The 17286-nt window shown below is 41.2% G+C and overlaps 2 protein-coding genes across 2 annotated transcripts in view; both read right to left on the reverse strand.

The window, feature by feature from the left end:
- Nucleotides 1-15875, reverse strand: part of CHSY3 (chondroitin sulfate synthase 3) — a 286902-nt gene extending 271027 nt beyond the window's left edge. The window contains exons 1-2 of the mRNA XM_032628575.1: nucleotides 14740-15875; nucleotides 11120-11403 (exon numbers count right to left, since the gene is read on the reverse strand). Of these exons, the coding sequence (XP_032484466.1) occupies nucleotides 11120-11403; nucleotides 14740-15541 (1086 nt within the window). The 5' untranslated portion in view covers nucleotides 15542-15875. The remainder of the gene's footprint in view (nucleotides 1-11119; nucleotides 11404-14739) is intronic.
- Nucleotides 15620-16263, reverse strand: LOC116751038 (cuticle collagen 2-like). The gene is made up of 2 exons (XM_032626521.1): nucleotides 15877-16263; nucleotides 15620-15766 (listed from the first exon to the last, which is right to left on the reverse strand). The coding sequence occupies exons 1-2, from the start codon at nucleotides 16261-16263 to the stop codon at nucleotides 15620-15622; spliced, it is 534 nt and encodes a 177-aa protein (XP_032482412.1).
- Between the last annotated feature and the right edge of the window lie 1023 nt (nucleotides 16264-17286).

Genomic DNA, 17286 nt, shown 5'->3' on the forward strand with positions numbered 1-17286 from the left:
TACTGGCCTTTTAGTAATAAAGCACCCCTGTGACTCCCCATTAAATGTCTTCACAAGCTCATACATTAAGAAATGTTTTATGTATACAGATATACATTTATACTAAATATGATATAATACACATAATTGGTATATATATAATCAACATGCAGTCTGATAATACAACAGATCAATACTCCTGCCTATATAATCTGGGAAAGTTGTTCAAGCTATGTGGGCCTCACTTTTCAAGTATTTACAAAGGGCTACAAAGCCATGTATGATACCTGACCCATCATCTCTCACCCCTTTTCCTCTCTGATCTCACATTTTACTACTCTCCCAGCACCTTCTCAACTCTAGTTTCTCTTGCCTTCTGGCTAGTTCTTGACCTGCCAAATACATTTCCCTGAGGACTTGTCCACCTAGTGTTTTTGGCTGGAAGGCTTCTCCCTCAGATATCTGCATGGCTCAAATATCATCTCAGTGAGGTCCACCAAACAATCCTATTTAAAATTGCACACCCATCATCCTGCATCCCTTAGCCCCTCCCCTGCTTATTGACTGTCTTTCCCCGCTAGAAAATAAGGCAAGGACTTTTGTCTATTTGTTCTTTCTTTTTGACTGCTCTAACTCCTGCACCTAGAAAAGTGCCTGGAGTATCAGGTGCTCAGTAAGTACTTGCTGAATAAATGAATGATGAGTGAGACTCAATGTACCCAAAACAGAAGTCATTTCTTCTCTGCTCATGCCTCAAATACACCAGTCACCGAAAAGTACTCTTCTTCCATTACTCCCTATTGCTAGGAATATTATAATACCATCACCTGAGTCCAAAACCTAGGAGTCACTTAAACTTTCCCCCATTCCACCCTTACATCTCACCCAATCACCTACTTTGGTCAATTCTCTCTCCTCACTACCTCTCAATTCCTTCTCCTCACCTCCACTTCCACTTTGACTCTTTGATCAAGACTCATCTCTCAGTTGGTCTGGGGCAATAGCCTCCTAACTGTCTTGTGTCACTATCTCTAGGCACAAGAGATAATCCATCCTTCCATTCATCCAATCCATCCTTCCATGCTCCAGCCACTAAAGGGTAATCTGATCATGGTTACCTATGAAGTATTCCTCAAAGCTCCAAATTATGGAACACATTTTTCACTCTGACTGCTCATTAGAATCACCCAGAAAGATTTTTAACATACTATTCATGGGCTCCGTAATAGTCACCCCCACTAATTCTAAGAATTCTAAGAATTCTAAGAATCACTGATCTATAAGGTATACTCTAAACCTTTGAGGATGACATACAGGGCCTTTCACAATCAAGATCTACCAACAGCTTTTGAGCCTCATGTCTCCTGCCACCAGATATGCTTGAATCAAACACACTATTTGCTATCATGCTATTCTTCCACCTTTGCCTTCCCATGTATCCCCACTCACCTGGCAATGTCCCTGTGCATTACTTCTAGTTTGGAGGAAGCACTGCATTTTCCTGTTCTCCTTGGGAACTTCTTCCCTTACATTCCTGTGTATCTTATACTTCCCTCCATTATAGCAGTCAGCTATAGCAGTGGACAAGGAAATATTTGAGAATAGCTGGCTGAAATCAAAGTTATTCATTTAAGTTTTTAAGTAAGTTTTGGTTTCTGTACTCAATGAAATGGATCATTGATACCTTTTTTCCTTTTGAGCTCCAATTCAAAAAGTCATTGTTAAAGCAAACAAGTCAATGAAAACATTCCACCTATACTTTAAGAGCTCTATTACTATATAGCTATTCAAATGTAATTTAAAAAAAACCATCAGTAACACCTTAAGCCTTTCATGAATAAACAATGTATTTTTTTCTAAATATGTTTTAAAATCAATCTTGTATTTTTCTAAAACAAAAAGTAATGTTTCCATGAGGAAACATACAATTGTGAGTGATGGCTTTATACTCATTGTCTTTAAATCCAGTGACTAACTCTTTGGAACAGACGAGTAATAGACATAGAAAGAAATGCAGAAGTGCTGATTCCTTTCCTGTAATTTTTCCCAAAAGGAAAATATAACATTTATGGAATAGTTAAGAATGGATTGGATATTTGAAAACAGAAAATTAATAAAAAATAATTTATACAAAGGTCTAAACCCTAGAGCCACATTAGAATCACCTGGGAAGTTTTTAACACTACCCATGCTACAGGCCTCACCTGTAAAAGACTCTGATATAATGAGTCAGGGATGGGTTCCATCATCAGAATTTTTTCAGTCCCCCAGGGGACTCCATTGCGCAGTCAGGGCAGAGAACCACTGAATCAGCACCCTCCCTACTACAGCAAAGCCCAGCTTTCAGAAGACAGTTGCAATAAACGCTTTCCAGTCAACATTATTTCTTTCCCATGAGAGGAAAAAAAGAATATGAACATTGTAAATTGGAAAATATTAATAATAGTTAACAGTTATATAGGAATTAGTACATATCAAGCATTATTCTAAGGGCTTCTAATACATTGACCTTTTTATTCCTCGCAATGGCTCTGTAAAGTTAGCACTATTTTATGCCGTTCTGCTTCTGCAAAAATAGCTAACAGTTACAGAATGCTTAACACTGCCGGGTATTATTCTGAGTGCTGCTATATACATTAACTCATTTAATCTTCACAACAGTGTTGTGAGGTAAGTACTGTTGTTATATCCATTCGACAGATAAGGAAACTAAGGCACTGAGAAGTTAAGTAACTTGACTAAGGCCATTCAGCTAGTGAATGGCAGAGCTGGGATTTGAAGCCAGGTAGTATAGTTCCAGACTTAATTAAAAAACAAAATCCTGGTGTTCTGTGCTATATAACAGGCACAGAATATATTAATATGCCATAAAATTACTAAACACATCTTTGGTTTTCTCCTCTTCAGGAGACAGTAATACGAATGAGAGGAAGATGGCTCACTTAGAAAATTAAAATAAGAATCATTTGATCCTAGTTCCAAGACAGGTACCCATGTTGGACCCAACTGGAGCTTTCATGACTTAGGAAGGAAAAAGATTGAGAAGGATGACAGCGATGGGAAACCCAACTCTGTATCAGATGTGAAAGCAGAGATTGGTTTAGAAGCCTGAGTTCTCCTCCCTAGGGGCTCCATGAGGAAACGAAGGTCTGTGTGCCCACTGCTTATAGGACATGCTCAATAAATGTATTTGAGCAAATGAAATCAATTGGCTTTTAAGATGTGAGATGACTGAATTCTAAAGCAGAATACTTAAATTTATTTTCACCCTATATTTTTTTTCACATTTTAAGATACTCATCATGAATATTAAATAACCTTATTTCATTTAAATTTATTTTTGTATAATAGACTATTAGATTATTAAAACATTGTTTCATCATTAAAATGTTACTCTTTAAATATTTTAATCTGTGCATGCAAAAATTTATATTAAAATTAAATTATATAGTAAATTTAATAAATATATAATTATTTATATAACTTATAGAAGTATAATTATTAAATTTATGAAAAAAAGACACTTCTAGGGCTTCCTGGTGGCGCAGTGGTTGACAGTCCGCCTGCCGATGCAGGGGACACGGGCTCGTGCCCCGGTCTGGGAAGATCCCACATGCCGCGGAGAGGCTGGGCCCGTGAGCCATGGCCGCTGAGGCTACGCATCCGGAGCCTGTGCTCCGCAATGGGAGAGGCCACAACAGTGAGAGGCCCGTGTACCGCAAAAAAAAAAAAAGACACTTCTAATAATTAGCTCAAAAGCTAGGTAACCACACTGATAACTCAAGGCCGAGTTTGTTAGGAATTCTCTTGGGCCTGACTCAGGACTCCTCAGGTGGGGTCACCATCTGGTCCATGATCTGGTTTGATTTCTCCATTTGTAGCTGGTGTCTCTACTCTCCTCTTGCTGAGGAAAGCACAACCACGATCTTCCCTTAATCAAGGACACAATGGCTACACTCTGGGTTTTTCACCAGAGAATATGCATAATTCAAATTTCCTGTTGGCCAACCTAATATAAATCATTTGCCTAAGAAGTAATACCCATAGACGGCTTCTCTGAAAAGTATTCTGAATTTTAAAATACAATCACGGAAGTTATCCAACAATGGTGTACCTGACCATAATTGCATTGTCTCCAAGTAGAATTCCTCCTGAAGAATTGGCCCGTGTGCATTACAGTCTTGGTTTATATTGAGGAAATTTATTAGAAACAGCCAAGCAAATCATGCTATTCTACTTATCAAAGAAGTGGTGCTGAGTAATGTGATCCCTCAGAACCCCCCCTGTCTGCTCCCTGGGGAAGATTCCTCCCAGGTCTTAGTATCAAGTCAAGGCAAGCTAGGGTTCTCTTTTATGCCAGGAAAAAAGGAACTCAACATGTATTTTTTCCTTTTTTTTTCCTTATTTTTCTATATAGGTCTTCCTTTTTCCCTTATTTCTTCACATTTTATTTTATGTATGTTACTTTTATTAATCTGTATACTTCTTTAAAACCATCTACTCCTATAACTAAATAGCTCTACAATAAAAATGAATGAAACAGAAAGGGGATAATGAAGAGTTCAACTACCATGACTGTGAAGAATGAGGGACACAGCTTTCAAAATTATAAATGGTGAGTGAAGATTTTAAATCTCAGATTAAGAAAATCCATTTCATTCATTATTCCCAAAACAATGCCAGTTGAATATTTTTAAAATAAATATATTATTTCATTCAGTTAATTTAGAAACTTGTAACATGCTTTTGTACTATAAATGTCCAACACCTTTGCAGACAGGCTACATTAAATGGTATGTCATGACTCAAAACTGATTTATTTGTGGTCAAGCCTTAACTAGAGTATTGTTTAATAGGACAGTAAATGAAAAGAGCGTGAGAATTCTGAGGAAATGCAACCCCTCAATTTTTTCAGTTTACATGTTTTCCTATTGCTCAATAATATCAAATAATGACTCATATGGTTCAAAGACACTGATTTTATTTTAATTAAGTTTATGTTTAGCTTAAACACCTTATTAAAAGTTAACTTTTAATATATTTTGTGCAAAAGAAGTAACATGCTATAGTCAAAGTAAAATGCTGTAGAGTTATATGATAGATTACATTTTTTTGTATGTTGAGCACTAATTCATTAATTCACTAGCTAGAAAAGAGATTGAAATGAATGTTTCTCACATAGCTTTTTGGAAACCAAGACAAAGGAAGTGAAGTAGAAAACTGACTGGGAATTTTTTCAGGAAATTAGAATACTTTTGACCAATTAAGGAGGAAGAGTATTCAAAGTTTTTAACTAATATGAGTGTTTATGTTATCATGGAACTCATTTCAAATTGCATGGAAGCATCTTCCAAACTTTGCATTTTCACAACTGTTGGAAAACACACATTGTCAGAATTCAGGTGGTAAGGCATTAGTTAACAATGAAAACAGACTAGCTAGACTACAAAACATGGAGAAAACTGTACGAAGTTTGTCCTTCAACTCACAATGGCAATTTTATTTTGTACAATGAAGGAAGCAGTGTGGCAGAAAAGAGATTTCATAAAATCAGTGCAGGATGATTTCATCTGACAAGTGGAATGGGGTGGGAAGAGTAGGTGTGAGAAGCTCACTGCTTTTAGTTAAGTTAAAAACTAAATATGACTGAATTAGAAACCAAGAAAAGACTGAATTTTTGAAGGACTGAATTTTAGGTAAAAATCCCAGACTTATACTTCTTCATAGATATTAATATACTTTAGGGGCATATACCATGTTCATGATACAGTAAAATTAGCATTACAGAAAAGGGAAGCTCATAAGTAACAGAAAGAAGCTAAGAAGGATGTGTAACAGCCCTGTAAGAATGGGACAGACATTTTAACCTTAATGGTTATGTTACAAAGAATTTATATGTAGTTACATTTTTATGGTATAGTTCTCTGGTATTACAAGCCCAGGGAAACACTTCCAAAATATATTCTTTTGTGAAATAATGGAATTTTCTAGGGTGTTTATAGCCTTCAGGGGGCCAGATTAGACATAAAGACATTCTGGTGTGAAATTAACTCTTAATGAAATCTATTAAAAATCTGTTTAGTCGTAAGAAATGATTTTTTAAACCAGAGAGAAATATTTCCATCAACAAGGAACTCTGCTTGCTTTGGAACAACATTTAATTAGACAAAATAAAGATACATATTTTTTGGCTCCATTTAACTGCTAACATTAAAAAGATAAATACACACTATTCTGAAAATGACTCTTAGATGGATGAAATGCAAAACTCCCTCACAGGGAGAAGAAGAATCACTGAAATTATTTTAATGCTTTAATGTAAGTGATCTCATTAAAACAAAAACCAAAGAAAAGGAACTTCCCATTCTGCTAAGACACAGAATGAAAATGAATTGTACAAATAATTTTTTAACAGTGAGAACTTTCTACTCCTCACTAGTCTAGTAATTTACTAAAAAATACCTATAACAAAGAAACTGTGACTGTATTATACGATTTACAACTCTAAACAGCCAAGTTTGAAAAACTTAATTCTCTGTAAACTATTTAAAATACACATCTCATTCTCACTAGAAAATTACTTCATTTCCTAGAGAATCTTTTAATGAAATTTGCAACGTGTGGATTATCTGACTCAAAATATCAACACTCTTATGCCTACCTGGTCGAGGCAGTTAAACTAAACGTGCAAGGAGAGGCTGGTGCACAACAGTAGGTCATGAAGGGACTCAAGACTGCCTGCCTCTGCTAATGGCATCAAAAAACAAAATCAAGAAAACCTTAAAACACCCCACGTGCCAAACAACATTTAAGAGCCATATGCAGCCTCCCAAGCTGCCAGATTGTAGCTCAGATAACTAGAAAAGCAGTAGCCAAGATAGAGCTCAACCAAAAATGTGAACTTGGCCAACAGCAGGTGCCAATAAATTCTAACACTCATAGAGTGTAAAGCATAGAATAATTTTTCGTGATCATGCTTCAGTTAGTCCTCTATACTTACACAATTAAGATATAAATGAGTATAACAGCAACCCACGAGGTCTGATGATTATGAACATCTGCCATATGTCCTTGAAAACTAGATGTTTCTACCTCTAGGTAGGTAAGGAAGAATCTCAATTCTGACTCTCCAATGGTCTCAGGTACAAAGAGAACCAGTCTGTCTGAGACCCATCAGCAACCAAAGCCCTCTTTATTCAGAAGAAGTCAAGCCACTCCTGGGCCCTATGTGTCATGTCTTGGAATATCAAGGTTGGCCTGTCATGAGCATTTAATTTACTGAGAACGTGATGAGAAACAATGCATATCAAAATGCATTTGTAATGTATTTTATTGCTCGTTAATGACAGAAGAAAGGAAAAGTAGGTAGAGATGACAGAGGAAGAAACAGAGCAAGGGGCCAACAAGCAAGACATATTTTCCCAGACCACCAGGACCTTATCGTGAGGAAGAACCGAAGCTATTAATATATATCACTTCGTGAAACATCTGGGAAACATCAGGAGGGGTTTCCAGCTGCCTTGAGAGACAAGTTCCAGGGTGGTCTTGTGAACTGACTGCAGAATGAAATACTACTGACTTCCTTTCCTACCAAAAATTCCAATGAAATTCAGAAAAGGAAGCTAATCTAGAAATTCGTACAGTAAATTTTTTTTAATGTAGATAGAGTCTGATCTGTTTGAGATTCCTTCAATACATATATTAAATAATCATTTGTTAAATAATGTTTTCCACAGTCTCAAGATCAGTTATTTAATATGATACTCAAAGACTGAAGCAAATATTTGTAGTGCATGTCTGAAAGTCATCCATGTTTTATGTTTTACCAATATTGGATTCCTCATAGTTCTAAAATACTGAAATGTACTCATTTCTTGTTCTTTGCCAAAAAAAACCTTACACTTGTATTCTTCATTGGAAAAAATTTTATTTCATCTGACTTTTTGATATAGATGAATTACTCATTAATAATAATTAGTAAATGAATAAAATTGATGAAACCATGTTATATGTAATATCATACATGATCTATTCAGTATTACGACAATAGCTAACACCTATTGACAATTTACTACGTGCCAGATACTATGTAGAACTTCACAAGGATCATTTCACCGTTTCACTTAATCTTCTACAAAATCTATGAGGCAGACACCATTACAATCTCTGCTTTCAATTGAATTAAACAAGGCTCAGAGAAGTAATTTTAAAATGACAATGAAACTAATGAGTGGTAGACTGGTGACTCAAACCCAAATTCAGTTTATACCTCTCTCTATCTCTCTCTGTTCCTCTATCTCTCTGCCTCTCTCTCTCTCTGCCCTCCTTCCCTCTCCTCCCTCTTGCCAATATTATGCTTAATTGTATATATACACAGAGAAAGCAGACTTTAATTCAGCAGTAAAGAATACTAGAAGATTCCTAGATTTTCAAATAATGTAATTCATAGTCAAGAATAGCTACACGCTATACAATCTATAATTGTAATATTTTTGTCCAATTCTCTTCCTACAAGATCTGCAAGCCTGTTTATCATTTTTAAAAGATAACATTCCATCATGATGCTTCATTTATTCAAACTCAAAAATTGTGAACATGTTTTCTGTAACAGCGCTGTTAACTCTGCAAGAACTTTATTAGGAGGAAAAGTCAAACAAAATCCTAAAAGCTATGGAAAATTTAGCAAAGAAAATTCAAAATTTTAAGAAAATTCTGTTGTAGATGGTTCTTATAAAAGAAATATGGAAACAAAATTACTGATGGGTTTCATAGTTTATTCTATGGCCAGATGTGAAATTTCACCTTTATGTGAATGCCAACCCAGAGTGGAATAGATTAATTTTTCCATATAATGTGAACAGTAGCATAGTTGGACATTTCAAGTAACCTAAAACCCGACCTGGAAAGCCCGAGTTTGGCTGTGCCCCAATCTACCTACTCAGTGTCCAAGAAATGTAGAACACACCCTAATGTTAAAATGCTTAGATATAATTTAATCGTATACTTATCTTTACTAAATTTATTAACAGATAATATTTAATATATTCCTTGGTAAAGAAATTTTCCATTATTCCTTTAAATAAGACTCAGGGTTAGGGTTAGGGTTAGGGTCAGGGTTAGAATTAAATCAATGCCACCTTTAAAATAAATGTTGTTTAAATAGCTCCTTTAAAGATTGATATCCCAAAATAAAGTCAATTCTATGTAATTGCTTAGCAAAATATAAAGTCAACATTCTGAAACAGTATCCCTTTAGAAGATAACATTTCTAATGCTAGGAAAAAATGTAGAAATTATTTTTTTCATACAGATTCTGAAGTTAGTGATGGGCAATTGTCAGTCTAAAATTCAAATGTATTGACAAAAGTTAATGTAAACATGGTGATCATAAAGTTATATCCTACAAGACTTGGAGTTCCCTTTGTCTCTCCTTTCATGTCAATTAATGAAAAGATCTAAGATTCCACTTATTCTAACAGAGAGGGTGCAGATCTACTATTAACTCCCCTTTAACCAGAACAAATGTCTATATTATAAATAAAATATTAAATCAGTTCTTGAGCATGTAGGTCACCTGAGCATATTTTACTGCCTTGGATCAGGAATGGGCAGGCTGCTATGTGAGGACTGTACCTTCACAGCAGAATCAATGAACACTTGAATGGAGGGACATAAAAGTTTTGTTAAAACTTTCTATGTGATGTTAAGCATCAGCTAAAATAATTTTCCATAATTATTTAAAATATGATTTTTTTACTCATCCATACAGAGACAATGTCTGAAAAATAATATTTTCATGTAAGCAAACATCAACTGACTGTGTTTTCCATATGAAGTATTTTTTTGCCTTCCAATTAGTTTTATATTAAATGGAAAGACAAATCTTTTTCATTGAGTTTATTAAATTACCTATTTTTAAACTATAATGTGCTTATCTACATTTTTATTATAAAGGTATACGTAAGTTGGTTTTATAAAAGAGAATTAGTTTCTATCAATAAAAGGAAGAAGGTATGTAATAATTTTAAATTTGCATAGCACATATGCCAAGTAACTAGTTACTATTAATACTTACTTTCTGTAATAAATATAAGAAATACTTCCCCATAGTGTAAATATTATGATGCATAAAAAAGAAAGCTAAATTAAGGAAAGTGGGATTACATTTCTAAAAGAAAAATGAATGGGACTGTGTAATCTTGAGGTATAATGACTTCACAGGGAACAAGTTTTCATAAAATGTTTCTTTGACACTGAGAAAGCATTTAACTCCAACCACTTGAAAACCAAACTGTAGTGAAAACTGCAATACGTTATTTAAGTGTTAAGTAACTTTTACTAAGATTAACTTTCAGGAAAACTGTTTTAAACGCAATGCTTTTCATTTCAAAACCAATTTGTGAAGGAAAAAACCTCAGATTATTTCATAAAACGAATTACTACAATAAAACAACAGTTCATAACAGATTATTTAAATAATGGGTGCAGTGAAGAAAATGGAATGAGGGCAGACACAAAACAAAATGTTAGAGAACCAGTCATAATATTAAGCAGTTACTTAACATCGTCAGAACTTCTGTTTTTCCACATAATCATGCCTTTTAAAGTTTTGTGAATAAGTCTATTATAAGTGATATAACATTATGAGTTAATTTTTCCTATGCTTTAAAAATGTATGTTAAATTTCCACATAAGAATCTTCCAAGAAACTACAGAGCTTAACTATTTGAAAACAAAGAGATGCGATTGTATACCTAACCAAAATAACAACAAACAAAGGAGGAAATGCTAAAAGCTACAGCCCAAGAGAACAGAATTAATCCTCTTGTTAGAGACAGGAAACGGATACGCATGTATATAAACACCAACAAAGCAAATAAAGCGGAAGTAGCATCTTCCAGAGATGTAACTATATACATAAGCTGCTGCTTAAAGTTACGGGTCACGCTAATAAGAAAGCCTCGGACAGGCCTCAGCTCTGATAAGAAAGGCATCTCCCACAATCGCCCTTGTGTCCATCACTGGCTGTTGCTATCATTTTCAAGCAAATACAAAGATACAGAGAGAATAAATAGAATCAGACTGTAAATTGTCACCCACCTGTAATATGAGAACATTTTCATCACAGCTCAAGTCTTACCTCATAAGACCAGACGCACTGAGTCCCACCAAAACGTCGAACACATCTTCCTACTTCCACGTCCTCGTGAGTCGTGTACATTTCTCTGAGGCATTCACCAATATGTGGCACCATCCTCCTGAGAACCTCGCGACTGAAGATCATTCCAGGTCCTCCCATGCAGAAGTTCTCCCCAGGCTCCAGCCCCAGCTTTCCAAGTTCTTCAATATTCCCCAGGCCAGTCTGGCCCAGGTAGAGGGGCTTGCTGCTATTCAGTGATCTAAGAAACTCTTCCAACTTATCACCTACAAAGAGAAAGGCAACAATCACTCTTTTTCCTAATTTCATAATCATTTTTAACACACCAAACAAGGGAAAGAACTTCCAATATTGTGCATAAACTCCCCACAAGTCTTATACAATTGAAAAGAAGAAAAACCTCTTTGAATATTCCATTATTTTAAAAATACTAATTTTTAAATTATAATAAAATTTTCATCACATATACCTATCTATCTACCTATAAGATATTGCATTCACCAGGAATGCCCTCTTTTTCAAATGTTTGTATCAAATTACCCAATTCATTATTTTCATATCTAATTATCAATATTTCCTCTGCCAACCATCTCTTAAGGATTTCACTCTTCTCAACCCAAACCCAAGAAATCTCTAGTTATTAACTCTACACTCCGTTCTCGTTAAATTATAATAAAATTTAATCAACCTTCTAGTCGATGAAAAACCTTAAGTCTGATGACAGTCATCAGATTTTTTTTTTTTTTTTTTGCCTTATGTGGGCCTCTCACTGCTGTGGCCTCTCCCTTTGCGGAGCACAGGTTCTGGACGCGCAGGCTCAACAGCCATGGCTCACGGGCCCAGCCACTCCACAGCATGTGGGATCTTCCTGGACTGGGGCACGAACCCATGTCCCCTGAATCGGCAGGCGGACTCTCAACCACTGCGCCACCAGGGAAGCCCATCAGATTGTTTTTAAAGGTGAAATAATGACAAGGAGAATAAAGACAGGTTTCTTAGCATGTATGAAGTAGTGATAAAATTCTCAGAAATAAAATATTAATATTCAGCCCTGATTGGCAGACCACTGATACCCTGATAATTGATTTAGTTTAGTGTTTTGTCCGTAACTAAACTCAAGTCATATACAACCCAAAAGGTGTGTGTATACATATATGCATGTGTGTGTATATACATACATACGTAGAGAGAGAGAGAGAGAATATCAAACTTGCCAGGAAATATAACACTTTGGAACTTTGGAAAGTACCCTTTTAGGAAAAAATTAACATTTGTTAAAATTTATAAAATTGGTTTATAGTTTGTAAGTTCATCAGAAAAAACAATTTTAAAATAAAGTTCTGTAGCTAAAACAGTTCCAAAGCATTTCGTACTCTACCAAGTAATATACTGGAATAAGTAGTCACCTTCTTTACATTCCCAGTCAGCATTTCTACTATCAGTTTTGATGAGCACAGCATCTGCAGTCATTATCTTGATGCTATGCCATGCCCCTTGGGTTTCAGTGAGTTTCAGCTATTATTGGGTTCTTAATACAAAATGCCTTTCATTCTTAATAGAAATGGAAAGAATATGGCATTTCAATGTTCTGAAGGACAATCTTTCAAAGCACCTTTAAAAGATATGACAGAAGTGGATGCTGTTAATGCATTTTGGAAATTGTCTGCAAAGTGTGGCAAACATCTGACAGGAAACCTTTGTGATTTTAAAGAGACACAGAAGACATGGAGACTATAAGATAGTGGATCTATCAATTATAGATATCTACATAACTTATACCTACCTATAAGATACTGCAATCACCAGGAATGCAATCTTTTTTAAATGTTTGTATCAACTTATTCAATTCATTATTTTCATATCTAATTATCAGTACCTTCTCTGCCAACCATCTCTAAGGATTTCACTCCTCTCAACCCAAACCCAAGACATCTCTAGTTATTACCTCTATACACTCAGTCCTTACCAAAATGTGACAGTTTTTTTTTTGGGGGGGGCGGGTCTTATTTATTTGTTTTTCCTTGAGTATGTAAAAGATACTACCTGAATCAGGAGAAAGCAATGAGGCTACAATTAGAGTGGTGTAAACTAAGTAAGGGCTGCCCCCCCCTTTTGACCAAGAAGCTAAGAAATGTATTAAGAAACTGAGGGAGGAGCTTCCATGGTGGCTCAGTGGTTAGGAATCCGCCGGCCAATGCAGGAGACAGGGTTCGAGCCCCCCGTCCTGGAGGATCCCACATGCGGTGGAGCAACTAGGCCCCTGCGCCACAGCTGCTGAGCCGGAGTGCTACAACTACTGAAGCCCACGTGCCTAGAGCCCGGGCTCCGCAACAAGAGAAGCCACCGCAATGAGAAGCCTGCGCGCAATGAAGAGTAGCCCCCGCTCGCCGCAACTAGATAAAGCCCGCGCAGCAAAGAAGACCCAAGGCAGCCAAAAAAAACACACACACACACACACAAACACACACAGAGGGATCCCTCCTTCAATACAACCTAGCTACTTCCCTTGTGTTCCTCTCCGCAAAGAGCAAGACTGTAAAGATTTCCTCCCGCTCTAAAGAACATTCCTCTGCTCAGTTTAGCAATCTCTGGCCAGAGCCACTCACACGCAGGGCGAAGGACCGCGCCTCTTTTAAAACGGACAAAGTTTCCTCGTGCTGGGGCTGCGCGTGGTTTTGGGAAGGACTTCCCAGCCCCTGCTTAACGCCGCAACCACCAAGATGGACTGGAAAGGAACCAGCCTAGTGTGTGCTAGTACAGCTTGGAGCTCCTAGGGTCTGGATAATTCGCAGGCGCTGTCCCCTTTTCCCCCACCACCAATTCCAGTCAATACAGCCATCCCCTCAGGGTTTTACTGAGCTATTGCCGGGGGCGTAAGGAACTGCTTGAGGCTGCACTGCGGTGGCTGGAAAGAGCTGTGCGCGGGAGCGGCTGGGATGCTCAAGGACTCCCACTGAGCGGCGGGTGGTGCAGAAGGAAAGGAAACGCACAGAGAAGGGTGTGGGACAGCGAAGATGATTCCTCAATCTCACCAGTTCCAAAACTAAGCTTGACCCAGTAAAAACAAAAGGATAGGGGGATAATCAAGATCACCGATCTCCAAACTGGCTCCCGCCTGCATCCTCCACCCTCCCTTTCTCCACCGAGGACACGCCCCTCTGGACCGACTAGGGAAACTACCACCACCTGGGGCTTTCAGAGCAGTGTAAAGTGGGAACAGCCTAAGGCTTAACCCCGAGGTCCCTTTCCTCGCCTTCCTACACGGCAAAGAGTAGTAGCAAGAGATGGGCGGAAACAAGAGCAGCAAGAGTGAGGAAGGCGAAAAAAACTGGGCAGGTGTGAGGAGGGTCCAGACCGCAGAAGAGGAGGAGGAGCGGACTAGGAATGGTGGGCGGAGGCGAGCGGGCGGGGGGGGGGGGGGGGAGGCAACCGGCTCGGGGCGGCAGGAGCCCGGAGCACGTGCTGGCAGAAAAGCAGAGAGGGGCTGGCCAGGGATAGGGGCTGGGCAGGGATAGGGGCTGGGCAGGGATCGGGGCTGGCTTTCCTGGCAGAGAAAGGAGTCGGGAGGCGGGGAGACGGGACAGCAGGGGCTGGGAGGTCACCTTTAATGTAGACATCGTCGTCGGCGCGCATGAACCACTCATACTTGTCCAGGTAGTGGTCGTGCATGTACTTGATCATCATGAAGGACTTTTTCTGGGGAGGATAGGAGTCGTCCACCCCAGGCAGCGCGATGACAGGCAGGGGTGGCGGGGGGTGGCCAAGCCCAGTGTTGGGGGGCTGCTGGCTGGAAAAGAACTCCACACGGCCGGGGATAAAGCGCGCCCAGGTCCGTTGCACTGCCAGCGCGCGGCTGCCCAGGTACTTCTGCGCGGTCATCACCCCCACGTACAAGAAATCCCGGGGTCGGGAGCTCCGGGCGGCGGCGCCCCCGTCTCCGCTGCCGTTGTGGCTACTCCCCGGCCGACCGCCTCTCCGCTTCCCAGCCGCGCCTCCATCCTCCTCCTCAGGTTCCCCTTCGACTACAGGGGCTCCGGGGAGCCCCGTCGCGCCTTCGGGCTCGCGTCCTCGCCGCTGCTGCTGCAGTGGAGGTGGCTGCTGCCAGGGGCTGCTGCGAAAACTGGTTACCTCCGGCGCTGCTTCAGGCAGCTGCGGCCCCTGGAGCTCCTGGCGCGCTGGGGGCGGCGACTGCTCCGGCCACTGCCGGGCATAAGGCTGAGGGAGCGGCTGCTGCGCGCCGGCGCCAGCGGCCGAGCGGCCGTAGTAGGAACAGAGGCTGGAACCGCGTCTCTTCCTCTCGCTCATCTCGGCCACTCTGGGGGCAATGAGCCAGGACGCGGCAGTGAAGCCCAGCACCAGCCCCAATGCCACGCTCATCCACGGGCGGCGGGAACGCACGGCCATCGCGGCTGCCCCGGGCGCTGACGCTGGCTGAGCGGCTGCGGCGCTGCGCAAGGGTCTGCCGCTTCACACCCGCCCCTCCTACGCCTCAACGCCCCCAGCCCCGGCCGCCGTCCGCAGCCCAGGCTCTGACGCCGCCTCCGGGTCGGAGCGCTCCGGGCGCCTAGCTGGCGGCGCGTTGCAGCTGCCGGCCGAGCTCCCCGCTCCGAGCGAGGGTCGGGAGTGAAACTTCTCCCGGCGGTGGCGGCGGCGGCGGCAGCGAGAGGAGCTGCAGGAGGAGGAGGAGGAGGTGGAGCGGCGGCGGTAAGGCGTCCGCTCCTAGGCTGCCACCCTGTCACTTGCGCGCCTGGTCCCTCCCTCCTCCCTCCTTCCCGAGCCCCCGCCCTCGCTCCCCCCGCCGCCGAGCTCCGGACTGGCCCGGAGGAGGAGCCACGAGCACCACCGCTGCCAGCCGGGGGAAGCGCGGGCCGCGATATTTCCCGGTCACCCGCCCTCGGACGCCCCCCGCCCGCGCCTAGGTCCAGAGCCGGCCTCCTCTCCGGAAGGAAACGATCCCTGTCGGGCCGCCTCCGGCTTCCAGCGCCGACGCCCCCTCGTCCCTCCGCCCCCGGTCCTAGTTCTCCGTCCCATTTCCCGTCCCGTCCCGCCCCTCCGCCAGCCTCGCAACACCCGCGTCCGGGGGCCCCGCCGCCCTCCTCCCAGCGCGTCGGCTCCACTGACCTCATCAGCGGAGCTCGGGTCCTAGAGACCCCGACGAGCGCCCGCAACTCCCTTCCCGTTCGCCTCCCCCAGCCCACAGCCGGTTACGTCCCGGCGTGACCCTTCCCCATTCTGCCCCGCCCAGGTCCGCCCAGGCTCCTGTCTTCGCGTTTTCGGTCCTTTTCGCGTTTGTTTCGCGGCTGCCACTTCGGGTCTACTCTCTCTACTCCTTATCCCGCTCACTGTTCAGGAAACCATCTGTCCCACCCTAGCGCCTCTCCATCCAGCCTTACCAACTCCCCAGTCCCTACCTGCATCCTTCACCACTTTCACCACTACTTCCCAGTTGTACACAGAAGCGCCATTGTCACTCGGTGTCTCTCCTAAGAAAATCTCCGGAGGGGTTGGAAATACCTACCCTGAAAGGCTAGGGGAAGTCACGGTGAGTGGGGGGCTTCATCCCCAAAGAAAATAAAATTCCATGTTCCCCACCTGTTGAGTTGCGGCACGTGGGGCTGCCTAGTGGTCCCCTCCTCAGCTCTCCGTTGGTTTCTTGTCTAGAAGTGAGAACCAGGAACTGTTTGCAGCCTTGGTAGAGACTAGCTCAGTAGGATTGGCAAATGATGGAGAAATGTGAACAAATAATAGAGCCAATAACCAGAAGTTTCAAGCTAAGAAAATTCTTATCCCCCCTGGAACTTAACCAGAAAATAAAAGAGAATATAATTTTTATTCTTGTCTATAAAGCATTTTCTTTTCTAAGGCAATGACAGGAAATGTTTTACCTCGACAATTAGGGAAGAAAAATCTCCAGCAACAGAATCTCAAAAAAGGTTAACTTGTATTGGCCAAAATCATTGAAAGTTATATTGTGAAGAAATTACCGGAAGATATGTGAAGTTTTGAAGAAGGGAACATTTAAAAGCTTTCTCTCCAGAAGTTGTGAATCTAACTACAGTCTGAGGTGCATTTGGCATCCCAAGCCCTTTCCTCTTCCTCAGATTTCAGTCTTCTGTTTTGTACATCAAACGCAAAGGGATGGTATTGAA

Source organism: Phocoena sinus, chromosome 3 (assembly GCF_008692025.1).
Source record: "Phocoena sinus isolate mPhoSin1 chromosome 3, mPhoSin1.pri, whole genome shotgun sequence".
Taxonomy (NCBI): domain Eukaryota; kingdom Metazoa; phylum Chordata; class Mammalia; order Artiodactyla; family Phocoenidae; genus Phocoena; species Phocoena sinus.

Coding starts and splice junctions, on each gene's coding strand:
- LOC116751038 (XM_032626521.1), bottom strand. CDS start 16,263: ATGAGGTCAGTGGAGCCGACGCGCTGGGAGGAGGGCGGCGGGGCCCCC. Junction 15,767..15,876: donor GGGAGGGACCAGGCGCGCAA/GTGACAGGGTGG, acceptor CGCCGGGAGAAG/TTTCACTCCCGACCCTCGCT.